The 19,115-nt window shown below is 34.3% G+C and overlaps 1 protein-coding gene across 1 annotated transcript in view; it reads right to left on the bottom strand.

Annotated features, from left to right (window-relative positions):
* EXOC5 (exocyst complex component 5) overlaps nucleotides 1-19,115 on the bottom strand; it is a 47,784-nt gene that overhangs the window by 2,919 nt on the left and 25,750 nt on the right. Inside the window, exons 12-17 of the mRNA XM_082647963.1 lie at nucleotides 18,067-18,214; nucleotides 7,860-7,968; nucleotides 4,222-4,342; nucleotides 2,902-2,988; nucleotides 570-678; nucleotides 158-373 (exon numbers count right to left, since the gene is read on the bottom strand). Of these exons, the coding sequence (XP_082504089.1) occupies nucleotides 158-373; nucleotides 570-678; nucleotides 2,902-2,988; nucleotides 4,222-4,342; nucleotides 7,860-7,968; nucleotides 18,067-18,214 (790 nt within the window). The remainder of the gene's footprint in view (nucleotides 1-157; nucleotides 374-569; nucleotides 679-2,901; nucleotides 2,989-4,221; nucleotides 4,343-7,859; nucleotides 7,969-18,066; nucleotides 18,215-19,115) is intronic.

The following is a 19,115-nucleotide window of genomic DNA, read 5'->3' as shown; positions in this document are numbered from 1 at the left end:
CAATACTTTTTCAGTTAGGAAGTGTTAGATCTGTTTCACTACCATGTCAACAAAAGTTATAAATTTTTCACTGATGATTATAAGTCAGTACACATTTTTTATGATCTGACTTATGTTCTTGAACCTATTTACAAGTTTGGTATTTGTGAATACATACCTTGAAGTCTTTGGCACACTTCCTATATTCAGCAACATCACAAATTGCTAACATGCCACCCATACAACTATAGGAATATTGTTGAAGATGCTCATAAATAAGTCGATGAAAACGTACTCCAAGTTCCATCAAAACTGTATCCACATTCTTCCCATCCATGGAATTTTTAATCTTCTCCACTTGTTTTCTTACATAAGCACAGACTTTAACACAGGCCTGTAAAAATTTTTTCTATACTTATTACATAGAAATGTGTATCAGCTTAGCTAAGGAGAAAACACATATAGTTTCTCATTAATCTCTAAGTATAAAATAAAAAAACGTGGAGCATAATAAGATACATCAATGAAATGTTAACAAAAGTACAAACAAAGCAGATATTCTTAGTAGCATACTGAATCATTTTACTCACATTAGTATACTGAATCAAAACATTGTTTTCATCTTCTGGCTTAAAATCTGTTTTCTTTTGTTCTGCAGCCAAGATATGCTTCATTTGTCCAATCATACAATTTAATGTCCTAGAGAATTGAGAACACCATGTATTTGATCCATTTAATTTACTTTATTTTTACTTTTATTTATATTATTTATAATAAATTAAATTTAAATTATTTCATTTCATGTCACCATGATACTATTTTACTATGGGTATACTTTAGATTTCAAAAAAGTAAATTCTAGGTCTTGACATCAAAGACCTCTTAGTTTTATTAGCTTCCTGCTCAAAACACAGGGCAAAGATTCATTTGCCCATTACTCTATTTAAGGAAATCTTAAAGATCTTAGAAGACTGTCACTAATTTGTTTCCTTAACAACTATATTTGGAGAATGCTTAGGAAGGCAGTAAGATAGAGGGGCTTATGAGGAATGGCCAAAGTTTAGAAGAACAGGTGAGAAGAACCCGAGTTTCACAGTCTAAGGACAAGCAGGAGGCTGAACAAGTGGTACTGAAGACCCAGTTGAGAAATGAGAGTATGTGTTTGTAATGGCACGAATAATGTTTGAGTTATGTGGCACTCTCCAACAGCAATCAGCCGTCCGGTTATGGGAATAAAAGAGTCTGCATTAATCCAGATTTTAGGATCTGTAAGATAATTATGGTTAAAGGAAATAAATTTTAGGGTAATTATGAGGGAGTAATTAAAGAGATGGACCAAGCAATCTAAGCACAACAATGAATAAAATAAAGCTGGGAAAGGATAATAGATAGGCAAAAGACAAAGATATTAAGGGCTAGAGTTCCTGTAACTAACTTATATTCAAATATGTTTTCTTGAATAGAAAGGAGGAGAATTACAATAAATAAAAATATGCCCAAACCTAGTAGCGTGGGCTTTAGAATTTGAGTCCCAAATATCCAGCATTATGATCTTGAGCAAACTACCTCATTTCTTTAGCTTTCATTTCCTCACCTGTAAAATGGGAATAGTATTTCCTACTTAATAAATGAAATTATACAGGTAAAGATCCTTGTACTGTGCCCGGCACATAGCAAATTCTTTTCTTTTTTTAATAAATTTATTTATTTATCTATTCATTTATTTATTTTTGGCTGCATTGCGTCTTCATTGCTGTGCATGGGCTTTCTTTAGTTGCGGTGAGCAGGGGCTACTCTTCATTGTGGTGCATGGGCTTCTCATTGCGGTGGCTTCTCTTGTTGTGGAGCACGGGATCTAGGCGCGCGGGCTTCAGTAGTTGTGGCACGCGGGCTCAGTAGTTGTGGCTCGCAGGCTCAGTAGTTGTGGCGCACAAGCTTCATTGCTCCGCGGCATGTGGGATCTTCCCGGACCAGGGCTCAAACCTGTGTCCCCTGAGTTGGCAGGCAGATTCTTAACCACTGTGCCACCAGGGAAGTCCGCAAATTCTTGATAAATATTGAGTTGGCCAAAAAGTTCGTTCGGGTTTTTCATGTTACAAAAACCCGAACAAACTTTCTGGCCAAACCAAATAGTAGCTATTATCATCATCAATAAATAAATGCCCACTACCATCTCAAAAGACAGAGATTCACTGCTCCATATTATGAACAGGTAATTAACTACAATAAACATTACAAAAATTTTTTTGAATATAGAGTCTGCATTCACTTAATGGAAGTTACTTTTAGAAAATCAGTAAATTTATTTAAAGCATTTCAGATATTAGCCTGACAGTTCTAACTGAAAATAAAATCTTCTATGTTACATACCATTTTTAAGGAGTTTGGAGAGAGGGAGAGCGAGAGGGTGTGTGTGTGTATGTGTAGGAGGGGGCATCTACAAAAAAATATATTAAATAGAATCTGCTTTAAAAGTAAGTCTAAACATACTGACTTCCATAAATAATAAACCTGGAAGGCAATAAAAACAACATTCTAATAAAGATGAAAGCAATATGTAAAAATAAAATCAAACGTTATAGCAGGATGGTGGAATTAAAATAGACTTTATTCTTCTCTGAAAATCATTTTCATGGTGTTTTTACAATTTAAAAAAAACGCAAGAGATAGCACAGGGAGATCAGCTCGGTGCTTTTTGTGACCACCTAGAGGGGTGGGATAGGGAGGGTGGGAGGGAGGTACAAGAGGGAGAGGATATTGGGATATACGTATACATATAACTGATTTACTCTGTTATACAGTAGAAACTAACACAACATTGTAAAGCAATTATACTCCAATAAAGAGGTTAAAAATTTTTTTAAATAAAAAAATAAACACAACAACAAAAATGCAAGAGAAATAGTAAAACTAACAACTTGCCTGTCAATGCCAGTATCTAATTTCATCTCCATCTGTTCAATTATTTCTTTTTTCTTCTGAAGGCATTCAGATAACTTAGGAGAAGAGCTATTGAATGTTTAAAGGGGGAAAAAGATCACATTAGTAGCCTTACAATTCTAACAGTTTTTCATAGGCATATGTGTATAGCTATATACCTACACACACACACACACACACACACACACACACACACACACACACACACACACACACACACACACACACACACACATTATAATTTGCTCCCCAATCCAAGAAGCATATAAATAGTAAAGTAATTATTTAGTATTCACTATGCCCAATTCATTACAATAGTCATGCTAGGAAAAATTAACCCGTTAAAAGAGAAGGAAGAGGAGGATTTAGATTTATTACTTTCATCTGGAGGAGACATCCCTTTAGAATATAAATATGTGATTTTGATATTCTGAAATTATTTGGTTTCCTTTTTAATTAAATTTCTGGTATTTCAGTAAGAAAAATCACAAAGTCTTGAGAATATAGCAAATTATACTAATTAAAATTTGCAGACTAACACCCAATTCAATTGTATTTAGCTTTCCTATATTAAAAAAAACGAAAAACAAAACCAACTTGGTAGCCATATTTACCTTCTGAATAATATTACCTAAATGTCAAAAAACACCCAAAATATTAAAGAATATGCAACCCTAATAATTACGTGAATTCTTTGTTATGTGACATTAGAGCTCTTTAAAAAGTAAATTTCCTTTCAAAATGTGATTCAGGGATCACAAGTAATCTTTATCTTTGAGATCATTTCTAGACTAATTATTTCTTGGCATATCAACGCTTATACAAAATGTCTAGAATTTTATCTTCTATATGAATATTCTTCCTCTTTAATTATAGTACTACACATACAATTTTAAAAATCACGTTCACATATATACTACCTTATTTAATCCTCACATGCTTTAAAAGTTCACATAAATTGATAGGAAGATATAAACCAAACCTCATTTAATGCCTCATCAAAACCTGTCCTATTAATCTCATAAAATTGTTATTGTACATCTTTTTATTATAATAAGTGGGAACAAGCTAGATGTTGTCTTTCATATCAGATTTAGGTTTATGACACATTCAGTAAACCAAAATTAATACCACAGAAGGAAAACAGGAAGGCAAGGAAGAGGAAAAGGGCTTTTACTTATTTCACACCCTCCTGTTCCTGTTTATGTTTTAACAAACATCTATTATTTTTAAATTTTAACAAGAAGTAGAATACTATAATATTCATTGAAACACCAATGAAAATCAGACAATTTGACTAACCTTATTAGTGGCATAAGGTGATCATTAAACTGCTTGTCAAAAAGATGAAAAATAGTATTGGCCTGGTGCACAACATCCAAAAAATAGAGATTTGCATTCCTAGAATCTGAAGAAGGAATTCCTAAAGTTGGAAGGCATGTATATGTTAGAATCATATTAAAGAAATTCATGTAAGCAACAGAAAAAAGAATGTGGTTTTATATATACAACATGCATAAAAGTAACTGCTGTTTCATTAAATCAGCAATAGTTTTTGTGGACAGAAGAGTAAAATTAAGCTTGTTAATAATTTAATAAAATTCATCCAAAGTTTTTACACCCAAATTTTCACTATCTACTCGTCTTCATTATTTGTGGAGATAAATAAAAAATAAATCAATCAATAAATGAATCATCTTGGACTATACCTTCTCCTTCCCTTTTCTGCCCTCTTATGCGCAATGATTCATGAGCCATGAATACACTTCTATCATTTTTCTTATAACCATTTTTCTTATAACCAGGCCTCTTTACCTCTGATAACAGTTAAAATAATTTTCTTATTAGTATCCTGGTTCAAATCTCATCTTTTATGCTATATATTGTTGCCATAATAATGTATTTAACATATTTCACTCACCATGTTCTCTACTATTTCCTCAAAAATAAGTCAGTCTCCTCACTGTCAAAATAATAAATTCCAGATTTTCAGCACTGTATTCAAGCCACTTCACATTCTGACCCCAAAACAGACAGCTGGTCTCTCCAGATTTGTTTCCTCTCTTGTAAGAGAGTAATAGTTAAACTCTAAGGTCCCTACTAACCACAGACATTTATGTTTCTAGCTAAAGTTCAAAGACATAAGGGGCTAGGAAAAATACTCACAGAAAATGAGAAAACAAAAGTTTAATACCTAAAGTTCTTTACAGGAGGAGGATTTTTTTTCAAAGTTTTAAAAATGGAAAATAAAGGTGTTTTATTTTCCCATAAACGACAAAATCACCAACTGATAAGAAAATTAAAGGCTCCAACACAAATTTACAAGAGAAAAAAATAAAGTCAATACACATGTAGAAAATACTAATCCTTGCTATTAATGAAAGACATGAAAAGGCAATAGTGATGTACATTTTTAACCACTAAATTATTAAAGTTTTTAAAGAATATTCAGTGGTGTGCAGAAAAGCTGGAATAATCATACATGCCAGCAGCAGTATAGATTAGTGGGGAAAAACCCCTTAGGAAAATCGTTTATACATATAAAAATTTTTTTAATTTGCAATACACTTTGATCTGGTAATTTCACTTCCAGAATTTTATCCAAAGAAAATAATTCAAAATAAGGAAAACACTTTAAGCTCTACAATTGTTCACTGTAGCATTATTTATACTACTAAATTGCTAAAAAGATCCAAGATGTCTAATAATAGGGGGTGGTTAACTTTATAATATATATGCACGACAGAATTTTATAAAATCATTAGAAATAACAGCAGTATGTACTAACTAAATAGCTGCATGGAAAATGTTTATGAGTATAAAGGACATTCTCATCCTACCGGGAAATTTTTTAAGCCCTTCCAAATTATGAATACTGCTATTAAAATGAATAAGCTAGGCTTCCATACTAGGTAAAGAACAACTCCTTCATACCATATAGAATCAAATTCATGTTACTTTTTTATTATCTTCTTTAATCTTCACATCTTTGAGGTGGATATTATTATCCCAATACAAATAACCACATTAGCTTATTTGTAAATGGCAAATGTTAAATACTTGATGTCAAGTTTCTGCTGTATTGGGTGGAGTAGGGGGGAAGCAGGCTACAAATGCTTATCTATGTCCTGCAGGTTAAAAAAAAAAAAAAGGGTAAGAATAAACCACAAGGTTACTGAATTATGGGTAATTCTGCTTCAACCTTAGAAACTTTATGGAATGAAGTTATATACAAACATTTTTGAGCATGTGCTATGTGCTTTCTAGGTGCTAGCCTATAATGGCAATTAAGACAGATAAGATTCTTAAGACAGGTAAGATTCCCGTGAAGTTCACTATTCAAGAGAACTTACATGCTGTTCTCTCTACTTAAAATACTCTTTCTCCAAATATTCAATTTACTCCTTCACTTCATTCAGCTCTCCGGTTCATGTCTCCTCAGAGAGGCCTTTTCTGACCAGCCTTTCTAAAAAAGCCCTCTGCCCCTGAATTCCCCATCCTACCTCCCATTACTATTCTCTATTCCTTACTCAATTTTATTTTTATTCATTGCACTTACTAGTCATTTGTCTATCTTTTCCACAAGAATGTAAGCTGCATGAGTACAAGGTTAAGGACTTAATAAGCATGTGTTCAATGAATGAATTCTGGTGAGTGAGGCAGATATTAACAAGTGAAAATTTCATTGTAACAAGTGCTATGAAAAAAGTTAATTCAATGATGAAATAACGCGTAACTAGGCTGGGAAAGGGGTGTCACTTTAGCTAGGTCGATCAGCAAAGGCCTCTCTAAGAAGGTAGCCCCTTAGCTAAGATCAGAAGGGTGAAAAGCCAGACATGAGAAGAGCTGAAGGAAAAGGATTGGGGGGTAGGGAGATACCAAGTGCAAAGAACCTGAGTGAGGAAAATGAATGAAGGCCAAAGGGGCTGGGGTAGTGAGGGGAAATGCAATATGAGATGAAGATGAATATATAAGAGGAGGCCAGATAAAAAGCTATACTTTCATAAAGAGTTTTTTGTTGTTTTTCCCCTAACAGTAACAGGAAACCACTAAAGGGTCTTAAGCAAGAAATTGTAAGACCCTTGAATTTATAACATAACTGTTACATGGAGTCAGTTATTTGGAAAGGTAAGAATGTACACAAAGAGACCAGTTAGGAATGGATAGAGATGATGATCTTTAAATCAGGGTGGCATCAGCAAAAATGGAGAAAAGTAGACGAATTTGAGTTATGTTTCGCAGTATACAGACAGGATTTGCTGATAGACTGGCTATCAGGTTTGATGAAAAGAAGAATTATGATAACTCCGGGGTTTGGGCCTTGAGCAAACAGTAAATAGTAATGCCTTTTAAAGACATGGAAAAGAAGGGGAAAGGAAGTTTAGGTGGAAGATAAAGAGTTTCATTTGGGATATATTAAATTTGAGATGCACACAGAACAGGTGAGAGAGGTCGAGGCAACTGAATTAATGGGACTGGAATTTAGGGAAGAAGTCATTATTATCCTATTAATACCAGTAAACCCAGAAGACCAAAAATAAAAGAAAAAATTTTATATGAATCTATTCCTCTCCAGGCTTATTTTGAAAAGGCTTACTTTCCTTTCTAAATCTTACTTTACTCAACTGTCTCAACCAGAATTGCTGTCACTTCCATTTCTGCTCCTTTGGCATTTCATAGCTTACAGCATTGTATTATATTCTTCCATTCACTGTAGTGACCATGTAGCCCTGGTCAATGTAAGCAATATGAGAACTGTGTCTTTCTATAGCTTCTAGCATATGACAAATCCTTGTTACAGAAGCTCAAAAAGCATTTTGTTGCACTGAACTGCATTTGACAGATAGAGTTGTATATATATAAAACAACATTATGCATAGTTTAACCAAATAGGATCAAAGGAATTTAACACGAAGTATAACACAAATAAATATACTTACCAGCAAGTCCTGTTTCCAAGGCATAATCAATATGTTCAATACATAAAAATTCCACAAGAATGGTAAAAATTCTAAAGGCATTCCTTGGTAAATCAGAAGGATCAGAGAGCTTTAAAAACAAAAACCAAATAGATCATTCCTCAAGTTTACCTTTAAAAAAAGGCAATACTTTTTTTTTTTTTTTAGCAATCAACTTTGTATAAGACATAGTCAGTATTCAGGTATCAAAATGATAACTTAAAACTCCTCCTGCCCACCCAAAATGCCTTTCTCATATACATACAGTTACAATGCTCCGTGTCTGTCTACAACTCTCCTGGCTTAGACTAGATCAATGTTTTTCTGACCTGGATTGTAACCCATTAGTGGACTGTGACAAGAAAGAAAGAGAGAAAAGAAGAGAGAACCAATAGAAAATAATGTCTAAAGTACACATTAAAACCAAATATGTTTTAATGAAATAAACACATATAAACATAACACACACACACATAAATACATATAATAAATGTACACTCAACTGCCAGGTAAAGTGCCTTTTTTATTGTGAGTCACAGTAAAAGAATTTTGAGAGACACCAAATGAACAAATGCTATTCTAGTAAAACTCAGAACAAAAAGGATTCTTTATTTTATTGGAGGGTGGGGATGGGAAATCAATAACAGACACACTATAAAATACGATAGACTCAAATCCCACTTTCATCACTTCCTGGTTGAGTGAACCCTTGAGATGTTATTTAACCCCACCAAGCCTCAATTTCTTCATCTGTAAGGTAGGAATAATATTAATAGTACTTATATCCTAGCCTTGAGGTGAAAATAAAGTATGAAAATGCACGTAAGGTATTTTTAGCTCAGTGTTTGGCATATAATAGGTTCACAATAATAAATTTTCATTTTGATGTTGATGTTGCTGCTGCTGATTAACTACTTAGTAAAGGAATTATTAGTAATTATGCTGAGAAAATTAAATCCCTCTTTAAAAGGTAGAAAATTACCTCTCAACTTCTTATAACTGCTTCCTATATTATTTATCAATTGATTGTTGCCTACTTGTAGTCTCCATTTGTGATCCACTCTCAGAGTAATGGGCACTGAAGTGCATAACCCACTTTAAATTCCCTAAATCTCTACTGATTGTAAATACTAATTTGGTATTACTCAATTCCCTTCCTGGTCTTAATACAATCCTAACCTTTACCCTTCATCAGTCTCTCTACCACAACCCTCACCTTCCTTCTTTGCTCACTGATGCTTAACAAATGCCCTTAGCAAGCCACAAAGAATAAATTTAATTTTTCACATTCCTCCTCTCTACATCCGTACATTCATGCATAACTCATTGAAGAGGTAGACTGAATATGTGTAAGGATATAAAAGACATAAACAACACTGTTAATCAACTGGACCTAACTGACATTCATAGAATACGCTATCCAACAACATCAGGATATACATTTTCTTTAAGTATTCATAAAACACTTACCAAGATGGATCATATTCTGGGCTAAAAAACAAGTCTTGATAAATTTAAAATGGATTCATATCACACAAAGTATGTCCTCTAACCACAACGGAATCAAATTTAAATCAATAACAGAAAGACATCTAAAAAATCCCCTAATATCTGGAAATGAAATAACACACTTCTAAGCCACTCTTGGGCCAAAAGAAATCAAAAGGGAAATTTAAAAGTATTTTGAACTGAATGAAAATAAATACAACAAATTAAAATTTGTGGTATGCAGCTAAAGCAGTACCTTAAAGGGAAATTTATAAGACTAAATGCCTATATTAGAAAATAAGAAAGGTCTCTAATCAATGTCTCACCTCCACCTTAAAAAACTAGAAAAAGAAGGGGAAATGAAACCCAAGTAAGCAGAAAGAAAAGACGTAATAAAGAGTGGAAAAGACGTAATAAAGAGTGGAAAATAAAGAGTGAAATACAAAACAGAAAACAGAAAAGTCAATGATACCAAAAGCTGATTCTCTGGGGAAACCAATAAAACTGATAAACCTCCAGCCAGAATGATCACACACACAAAAATACCAATCATCAAAAATGAATAAGCGACATCGCTAAAGATTCTACAAACGTTAAAAAGATAATAAGCTACTATATATAAAATAAACAACAAGGTCCTACTGTAAAGCAAAGGGAACTATATTCAATATCTTATAATAACCTATATTGAAAAAGAATATATATATTATATATATTATGTATATATAACTGAATCACTTTGCTATACACCAGAAACTTAACACTGTAAACAAATTATACTTCAATTAAAAACCACACACACACACACAAAATCAATTGACCATAAAAAAAAGATAGTAAGGCAATACCATGAACATCTTAATCCCAATAAATTCAACAATTTGTGTGAAATATACAAATCCTAAAAGACACAAACTACCAAAACTCACTTAAAAAGAAACAGGTAACTAAAATAGCTCCATATCTACTAGAGAAGTTAATTTGTAGTTTAAAACCCTCACAAAGTTAAAAACTGCAGGCCCAAATGACTTCACTAGTGAGTTCTACCAAATATTTAAGGAAAATATAACACCAATTTTAGATAAACTCTTCCAGAATATTGAGGAGGAAGGAACACTTTCCAACTTATTCTATGAGGCAAACATTACCCTGATACCAAAACTACACAAAGACATTACGAGAAAAAAATATGTACACATCAATATCCCTCTTGAAGGCAAACACAAAAATTCTTAACAAAAGTTTAGCAAACCTAATCCAACCATACATAAATAGGATAATACGTGATGACCAATGGGGTTTATCAAAGGAATGCAAGGTTAACATTTGGAAATCAATGTAATCCAACCACATTAACAGAACAACAACAACAAAAGCATTTGACAAAGTCTAACATCTAATCCTTATAAAAACACCCAGAAAACTAGGAATAAAAGAATTTCATCAATCTGATAAACAGCATCTATGAAAAACAAATGGGACCTAATTAAACTTAAAAGATTTTGCACAGCAAAGGAAACCATAAACAAAACTAAAAGACAACCTACAGAATGGGAGAAAACATTTACAAATGATGCGACTAACAAGGGATTAATTTCCAAAATATACAAACAGTTCATAAAGCTCAATAACAAAAAAACCAACAACCTAATCAAAACATGGGCAGATGACCTAAATAGACATTTCTCCAAAGAAGACAGATGGCCAAGAGGCACATGAAAAGATGCTCGACATCGTTAATTATTAGAGAAAGACAAATCTCATATGATATACCTTATATGTGGAATCTAAAAGAAAAAGAAACGACACAAACGAACTTATTTCCAAAACAGAAAGAGACTCACAGACACAGAAAACAAGCTTATGGTTACCGAAGGGGAAAGCGGGATGCGAGAGGGATAAATTAGGAGGCTGGGATTAACATATACACACTACTATGTATAAAACAGATAACCTGGGCTTCCCTGGTGGCGCAGTGGTTGAGAGTCTGCCTGCCGATGCATGGGACACGGGTTCGTGCCCCAGTTCAGGAAGATCCCACATGCTGTGGAGCGGCTAGGCCCGTGAGCCATGGCTGCTGAGCCTGTGCATCCGGAGCCTGTGCTCCGCAACAGGAGAGGCCACAACAGTGAGAGGTCCGCATACCACAAAAAAAAAACAACAACAGATAACCAACAAGGACCTACTGTATAGCACAGGGAACTATATTCAATATTAAGTAATAACCTATGAGGTTACATATTTATATGTATATATATTGCTGTGCTGTACACCTGAAAGTTACACGATATTGTAAATCAACTATATGTCAATAGGGGCTTCCATGGTGGTGCAGTGGTCAAGAATCTGCCTGCCAGTGCAAGGGACAGGGTTCAAGCCCTGGTCTGGGAAGATCCCACATGCCACGGAGCAACTAAGCCCACGCACCACAACTACTGAGCCTGGGCTCTAGAGCCCTCGAGCCACAACTACTGAAGCCCGCGCGCCTAGAGCCCATGCTCCGCAACAAGAGAAGCCACCACAATGAGAAGGCTGTGCACCTCAACGAAGAGTAGCCCCTGCTCGCCACAACTAGAGAAAGCCCGTGCACAGCAACGAAGACCCAACACAACCAAAAATAAATAAATAAATTAATTAATTAATTAATTTAAAAAACCTATACGTCAATAAAAAAAAATTTAAAAAAAGAAAAACCTACAGTTAGCATCATATTAATGATAAAGACAAGAATAATGCAGGGTATAGGGAGGGTGGGAGGGAGAAGCAAGAGGGAGGGGATATGTGGATATATGTATACGTATAGCTGATTCACTTTGTTATATGGCAGAAACTAACACACCAGTGTAAAGCAATTATACTCCAATAAAGATGTTTAAAAAAAAGATTAAAAAACAAACAAACAAAAAGAATAATGCAAGGTGTATGTTCTCGCCACTTATAGTCAGCATTGTATTGGAGGTTCTCACCAGGGCAATAAGGCAAGAGACAAAACAACAGGCATCTATATTGAAAGGAATAAGTAAAACTGACTTTATTGGCAGAAAACATGATATTCTATACAGAAAATCCTGTGGAATCTACAAAAAATGCTATTAGAATAAGCGAGTTTAGTCAGGTTGCAGGTACAAAATCAACATATAAAAATCAACTGTATTTGAGAACTCAATATTGCTAAGACGTCAATTCTCCACAAACAGAACTATAGATTCAAAGCAACTCCAGTCAAAATCCCAAACTTTTTTTTCCCCAGAAAATGAAAAATTGATTATCAGACTTATATGAAAACGCTTTCTATGGTAATGTTAGAGGACTCACACTACCTTATTCAAGATTTATAGTTACAGTGATCAAAACAGTGTAGTATTAAACTTCCAGAAGAAAACATAGGCAGTACATAGGTCTTAGCGATATTTTTTTGGATCTGTCTCCTCAGGAAAGGGAAACAAAAGCAAAAATAAACAAACGGGACACAATCAAACTTAAAAGCTTTTGCACAACGAAGGAAACCATCAACAAAACAAAAAGGCAACATATTGAATGGGAAAAGATATTTGCAAATGATATGCAAGATAAGGGGTTAATATCCAAAATATATAAAAAAACTCATACAACTCAATATCCAAAAAAAAACCTGATTAAAAAATGGGCAGAGAATCTGAACAGACATTTTTCCAAAGGAGACAAACAGATGGCCAACAGGCAGATGAAAAGATGCTCAACATCACTGATCATCAGAGAAATGCAAATCAAAATCACAATGAGATACCATGTCACACCCCATACAGAATGGCTATCAAGTCTACAAACAACAAATGTTGGCAAGGATGTGAAGAAAAAGAACCCTGTACAATGTTAGTAGGAATGTAAACATTCCTACTGGCACAGCCACTATGAAAAACAGTATGGAGGTTCCTCAAAAAACTGAAAATAGAACTACCATATGACCCAGCAATTCCATACCTGGGTATATATCCGAAAAAAACAAAAACACTAATTCCAAAAGATACATGCACCCCATTAGTCAGAGCAGCATTATTTACAACTGCCAAGATACAGAAGCAACCTACGTGTCCATCAGCAGATGAATGAATAAAGAAGATGTGGTATATATATATACATGGGAATACTACTCAGCCATTAAAAAAAATGAAATTTTGCCATTTGCAGCAACATGGATGGACTCCAAGGGCATTATGCTAAGTGAAATAAGTCATACAGAAAAAGACAAATACTGTATGATATCACTTATATGTGGAATCTAAAAAAATGCAACGGACTAATGATACAACAAAAAAGAAGCAGACTCACAGATGCAGAGAACAAACTAGTGGTTACAGAGCAGGGGGGCAGGGGGCAATGTAAGGGTTGGGGAGTGGCAGGCAGAAACCACTGGGGTAAGATAGGCTCAAGGGAATATAGCCAATATTTTCTAATAACTGTAAATGGAAAGTAACCTTTCAAAATTGTTGAAAACTTTTAAAAATATGTATTTTTTTTAAAAAGAAAGAAAACTTAAGAAAATAAACAAAAGAAAGAAAATATAAAAGGAAATCTTTGTGACCTTAGGTTAGGCAAAGATTCCTTAAATATGATACCAAAAATACCTCCCATAACAGAAAAGTGTTAAATTGGATATCATCAAAATTAATAACTTCCATTCTTTGAAATACTCTTTAGATATGAAAAAGACAAGCCACAGACTGAAAGAAAACAATTGTAAATCATATATCGAATAAATGAATTTTAACCAGATATACAACTGTCAAAAAATAAAACAGACAACCCAATTTTAAAAAACGCACGCAAAATACACCAAATAATATACATGAATGGCAAATAAATGCAAGAAAAGATGCTCATCTTTAGTCATTAGGAAAATGCCAACTAAAACCATAATAAGGTATCATTACATACCTTATTAGACTCTAAAATAAAGACTGATCATACCAAATGTTGGAAATCATGTGGAACAAATGCAACTCTCTCATATACTGCTGGTAAGAATGTCAAACGAAACAACTTTGAAAAACAGTTTGGCAGTTTCGTAAAAAGAATTACCGTATCACATCATATAGCTACTCAGCAGAAATGAAAGCATATGTCTGCATAAAGACATATGCATGAATATTCACAGCAACTTCATTTGTAATAGTCAAACACTGGAGCCAATCTAAACTGCCATCAATAGGTAAATGGATAAACAAATTATGGCATATTCATTAAATAAAATACTACTCAGCAATAGAAGAACATACTAATTAATACACACAAATGAATGAATTTCAAAATATTTATGCCGAGTTAAAGAATCCAGAAACACATGTATACACTATAATATACTATAACCCCATTTATTAAAAATTCTAGAAAATTAATCAATTTCTTGAAAAATCCTATTTAGCTTTCAAGACTCAGTACTGAAGCATCCCCTTCTTTTTGAAAACTAATCTACAGTGAAGCAGATCAGCAGTTGCCCAAGGACAGAAATAGAGGCGAAAGGGAGATTTTAAAAGGGCAGAAGGAAACTTTTGGAGGTGATGGATCTGTTCATTATCTTGACTGCGTTACAGTTTCACAAATGTACACATAATTTACCAAAGTTATCAAATTGTACAGTTCAAATACATGCAGCTTATTGAATGTCAATTATATCTCAAAGTTACTACGTTTTTTAAAAAGAAAGGAAAAAAACACCAATCTGCTCATTACACTGCTCTTTTTAATATCCTTTAAAGTTTCCAGCATCACCTAACAAGGTCAAGTCCAAATTTCTAAGTATGGCATACAAAGAGTTTTTGTCTACATTTTCAACCTCCTGACTTATTACTCTCCCCATATCCTTTTTTAGTTCAAGCATTTCATACTGCGTGATTGATATCTGTATGTCTCTGTGTACGTAATTTTCTCTATTCCTGAAACAGCCTGCCAGAATCATCCTCTTGAAGATATCCTATTTAGCTTTCAAGATCCAGACCTCAAATGTCTCCTCTGTTTTAAAATCTTTCCTGATACTCTTTCTCAACTCCTTAACCAGGCAGAGCTGGTTGTTTCCTCTTTGGTCCCAGCAGTGTTTACCTACCTTGCACTAATTCTTTATATGTCTACCTCTTTTCTCCACACTATTCAAAAGTAATGTAAATGTCTTATATTTATAACCTCAATGCCTAACATGGCAGATGGTACAAAGTAAACACAAAATAATGTTTGTTGGATCAGACTGCAATGAATTAAACTGATTTTCAATCTCATGACTTTCCAGACAAGGTCATGATTTAGACCTAGTTGCTGTGATTCAAATAAATATGTTAAAGGCTTCATGTTTGATGATCCGATGCTTTAGAAACATTTTAATATATTTCCAGTATTCAGAAAAGTACAGATATTACTGTACCAAATATACCCATCACCTACCCAGATGTGTCATATCTTAACATTTCTCCAAATGTACTTCAGATTTTCTTCCTTTTGGGGGGCAGGAGTTGTCCAACATTATACATATAGATAACGTCCCTTGGGTATTCCTCCCAAGGCAACCACTACTCTGAAGTTGTTTATCACACCCATGCTTATGTATGCTCCTGAATAATATAAAGTATTGTTTTACTTTTTAAAATTTTATGTTGTGGTATACTGAATATATCTTTTCCCCATTTTGCTCTTTTCACTAAACATTGCATTTTTGAGATTTATTCATGCTGATGATACACGTAACTCTAGTTTAGTCATTTAAATTGGTATATAGTTTTCTAGTATATGAACAATGTTAGTTTATCAATCCTCTTTACAGCACACTTTGTTTCTAATTTTTCACCACAACAAACAACATAGCTTATGATGTTAGACATGTCATGTGCACCTACAAATTTCTCTAAGGAATTAACAAATTACTCTCCAAAGTATACCAATTTTTACTTCCATTGGCAGTGTATGAGAACTTCTATTGCTCCACACCCTTACCAATACTTAGTATCAACAGACTTCTTAATTTTTGCCAACCTATTGAGAATGACAGTATTTTCCCTGTTTTAAGTTTCATTTCCCCACTAGTGAGACTGAATATCTTATTGATAATTTATATTTTCTGTATTTATGTGTAGCCTTTGACTTGTTTTCTATTGATTTATATTTATATGTATAATTTATATTGATTTACTATCTATCAATATAAGTATATAGACAATATACATCAGTACAAATAAAAAATTAAGACTGCCTCAACTCTCAACTTCATACTTAAGAAGTATGTACCTCAGTTTCTTCCTCTGTAAAACAGGAATAATAAACTCACAGAAATGTTACAATGATTAAATGAGTTAATAACATACCTAAACTGCTTGGAATAGTGCCTGGAACATAGTATGTGGTATACAATTATTAACCACTAATATTTGTTTTATAAATCTTCTGCTAGTGGGCTTCCCTGGTGGTGCAGTGGTTGAGAATCTGCCTGCTAATGCAGGGTACACGGGTTCCTGCCCTGGTCTGGGAGAATCCCACATGCCGCGGAGCAACTAGGCCCGTGAGCCACAACTACTTAGCCTGCGTGTCTGCAGCCTGTGCTCTGCAACAAGAGAGGCCACGACAGTGAGAGGCCTGAGCACAGCGATGAAGAGTGGCCCCCGCTTGCCACAACTAGAGTAAGCCCTTGCACAGAAATGAAGACCCAACGCAGCCAAAAGTAAAAATTAAAAATTAAAAGAAGGCTCAACATTTAAAAAAAAAAAAATCTTCTGCTAGTCATATTGGTTGCAAATACCTTCTCAGAGGCTGTGACTTATTTGTTACTTTGTTAAAGTATGTTTGTGGAAAAAATTCTAATTTTTTTTTTTTTGCGGTAAGTGGGCCTCTCGCTGTTGTGGCCTCTCCCGTTGCGGAGCACAGGCTCCAGACGTGCAGGCTCAGCGGCCATGGCTCACGGGCCCAGCCGCTCCGCGGCATGTGGGATTTTCCCGGACCGGGGCACGAACCCGTGTCCCCTGCATCAGCAGGCGGACTCTCAACCACTGCGCCACCAGGGAAGCCCAGAAATTCTAAATTTTAATGGAGTCAACTTTTCCTTTCCTTTGATATCTGTGTTCTTAAACGTCCTTCTCTCCCTAATGCTCTATTTCTTTATAAGATAGGTCTAACTTTCCCTTTCATATCTTGATTTAATATCTCACTAAGGAAAATTTGACACGCTCAATTTTAAAATTATGTTAAAATATACTTCTAAATAACTTAAAAATAATTCTGTTCCGGGCTTCCCTGGTGGCGCAGTGGTTAAGAATCCGCCTGCCAATGCAGGGGACACGGGTTCGAGCCCTTGTCCGGGAAGATCCCACATGCCGCGGAGCAACTAAGCCCGTGCGCCACAACTTCTGAGCCTGCGCTCTAGAGCCCGTGAGCCACAACTACTGAAGCCCACGCGCCTAGAGCCCATGCTCCGCAGCAAGAGAAGCCACCGCAATGAGAAGCCCTGGCTCAGCAATGAAGAGTAGCCCCCGCTCGCTGCAACTAGAGAAAGCCCGCATGCAGCAACAAAGACCCAACTCAGCCAAAAATAAATAAAATAAATCTTTAAAAAAATAAATAAATAAAATAATTCTGTTCCCCAAGCAAAAATCCTATTTTTTTATTACAATAAACAATTGTTCCTAACCAGAGAAAAATTAAAATACACAACTATATACAAATAAAATAAATTTACAATTACTCTTACCCTATGACATCTTTCAAAGGCTTGCTTGGTTTCTTGTAAAAGATTAACCACCACTTCTTGGGATAGGAAAGTCTCTCCATGAGTATCGATACTTGGTCCCAGTGGTAAGTTGGTACGCTGTCTAATTCTCTCTTTCAAATCTTGAATACTAGTGCATAATACCAACAAATGAAAAAAGAACACTACTATACATATATTTCAATTTCAAATACTCTCAAACTTAGTATACATGAACTAAGAAAAAGAAAGAAGAAAGAAAAATAGACCAACAGCCAGGAAACCTAAAACTTCTAATTTCAGTAAGTAGTTCTGTAAAGTGAAGCAAGCATTAATCTCTAAACAGAAGATGTTCGTCTGAAAAATGAGTAGATTTGGAGTTATTATCTCTAAAGTCTCTTTCAACTCTACAATTCTCACTCAGTAGCCCAAAACTCCTTGTCTGGTTTCCTTGGGAAGTGGGCTTTTCCAAATAAGTTAATATTCCAGATAACTAAATGGTCCTGCTTAAAACAAACTTTAAAATTTTAAAGATTTTTAAACATATTAACCCTTTAAACATACTGTACATTTCATTATTATTAAACATAATTTAGCTTTTCTCAATGACTGAGGGTCATTAAGAACTTTTATTACATGATAGTATCTTTAGAAAATTACTTTATTTTTTGGTCCTAGAATATATAGCTCCAGACTGTGAACTAATTTTTCAAAAAATTCTTATGATTGTTTTTTAGGTTTTCTCTTTTACTTGCTACTGTCTTTGAGATGTCACTTCTTATTCCTAATTATAATCTCTCCATGATCATTATTTAATATATGACAAACTGGGAAACAAGAAAATGATTTGGGTGTGCATTATGTGAACTGTCAACTCTGATTATATGGCTCCACAGAAGTCATTCTGATTCATCCAAAAATCAACTCAATTCCAGATAGTTGAGATCTAGATAACTGAGTTGCCACCAGTTCTTACAGCAAATCATTTAATTTTATTCTAGTAGGTAAGTACATTCACGTTTTAATGTATTACTTAAATAATTTTATGCCCA

This window comes from Grampus griseus, assembly GCF_964374135.1.
Source record: "Grampus griseus genome assembly, chromosome: 2".
Classification (NCBI taxonomy): Eukaryota; Metazoa; Chordata; class Mammalia; order Artiodactyla; family Delphinidae; genus Grampus; species Grampus griseus.
This window is presented reverse-complemented; position numbering and strand designations above follow the sequence as displayed.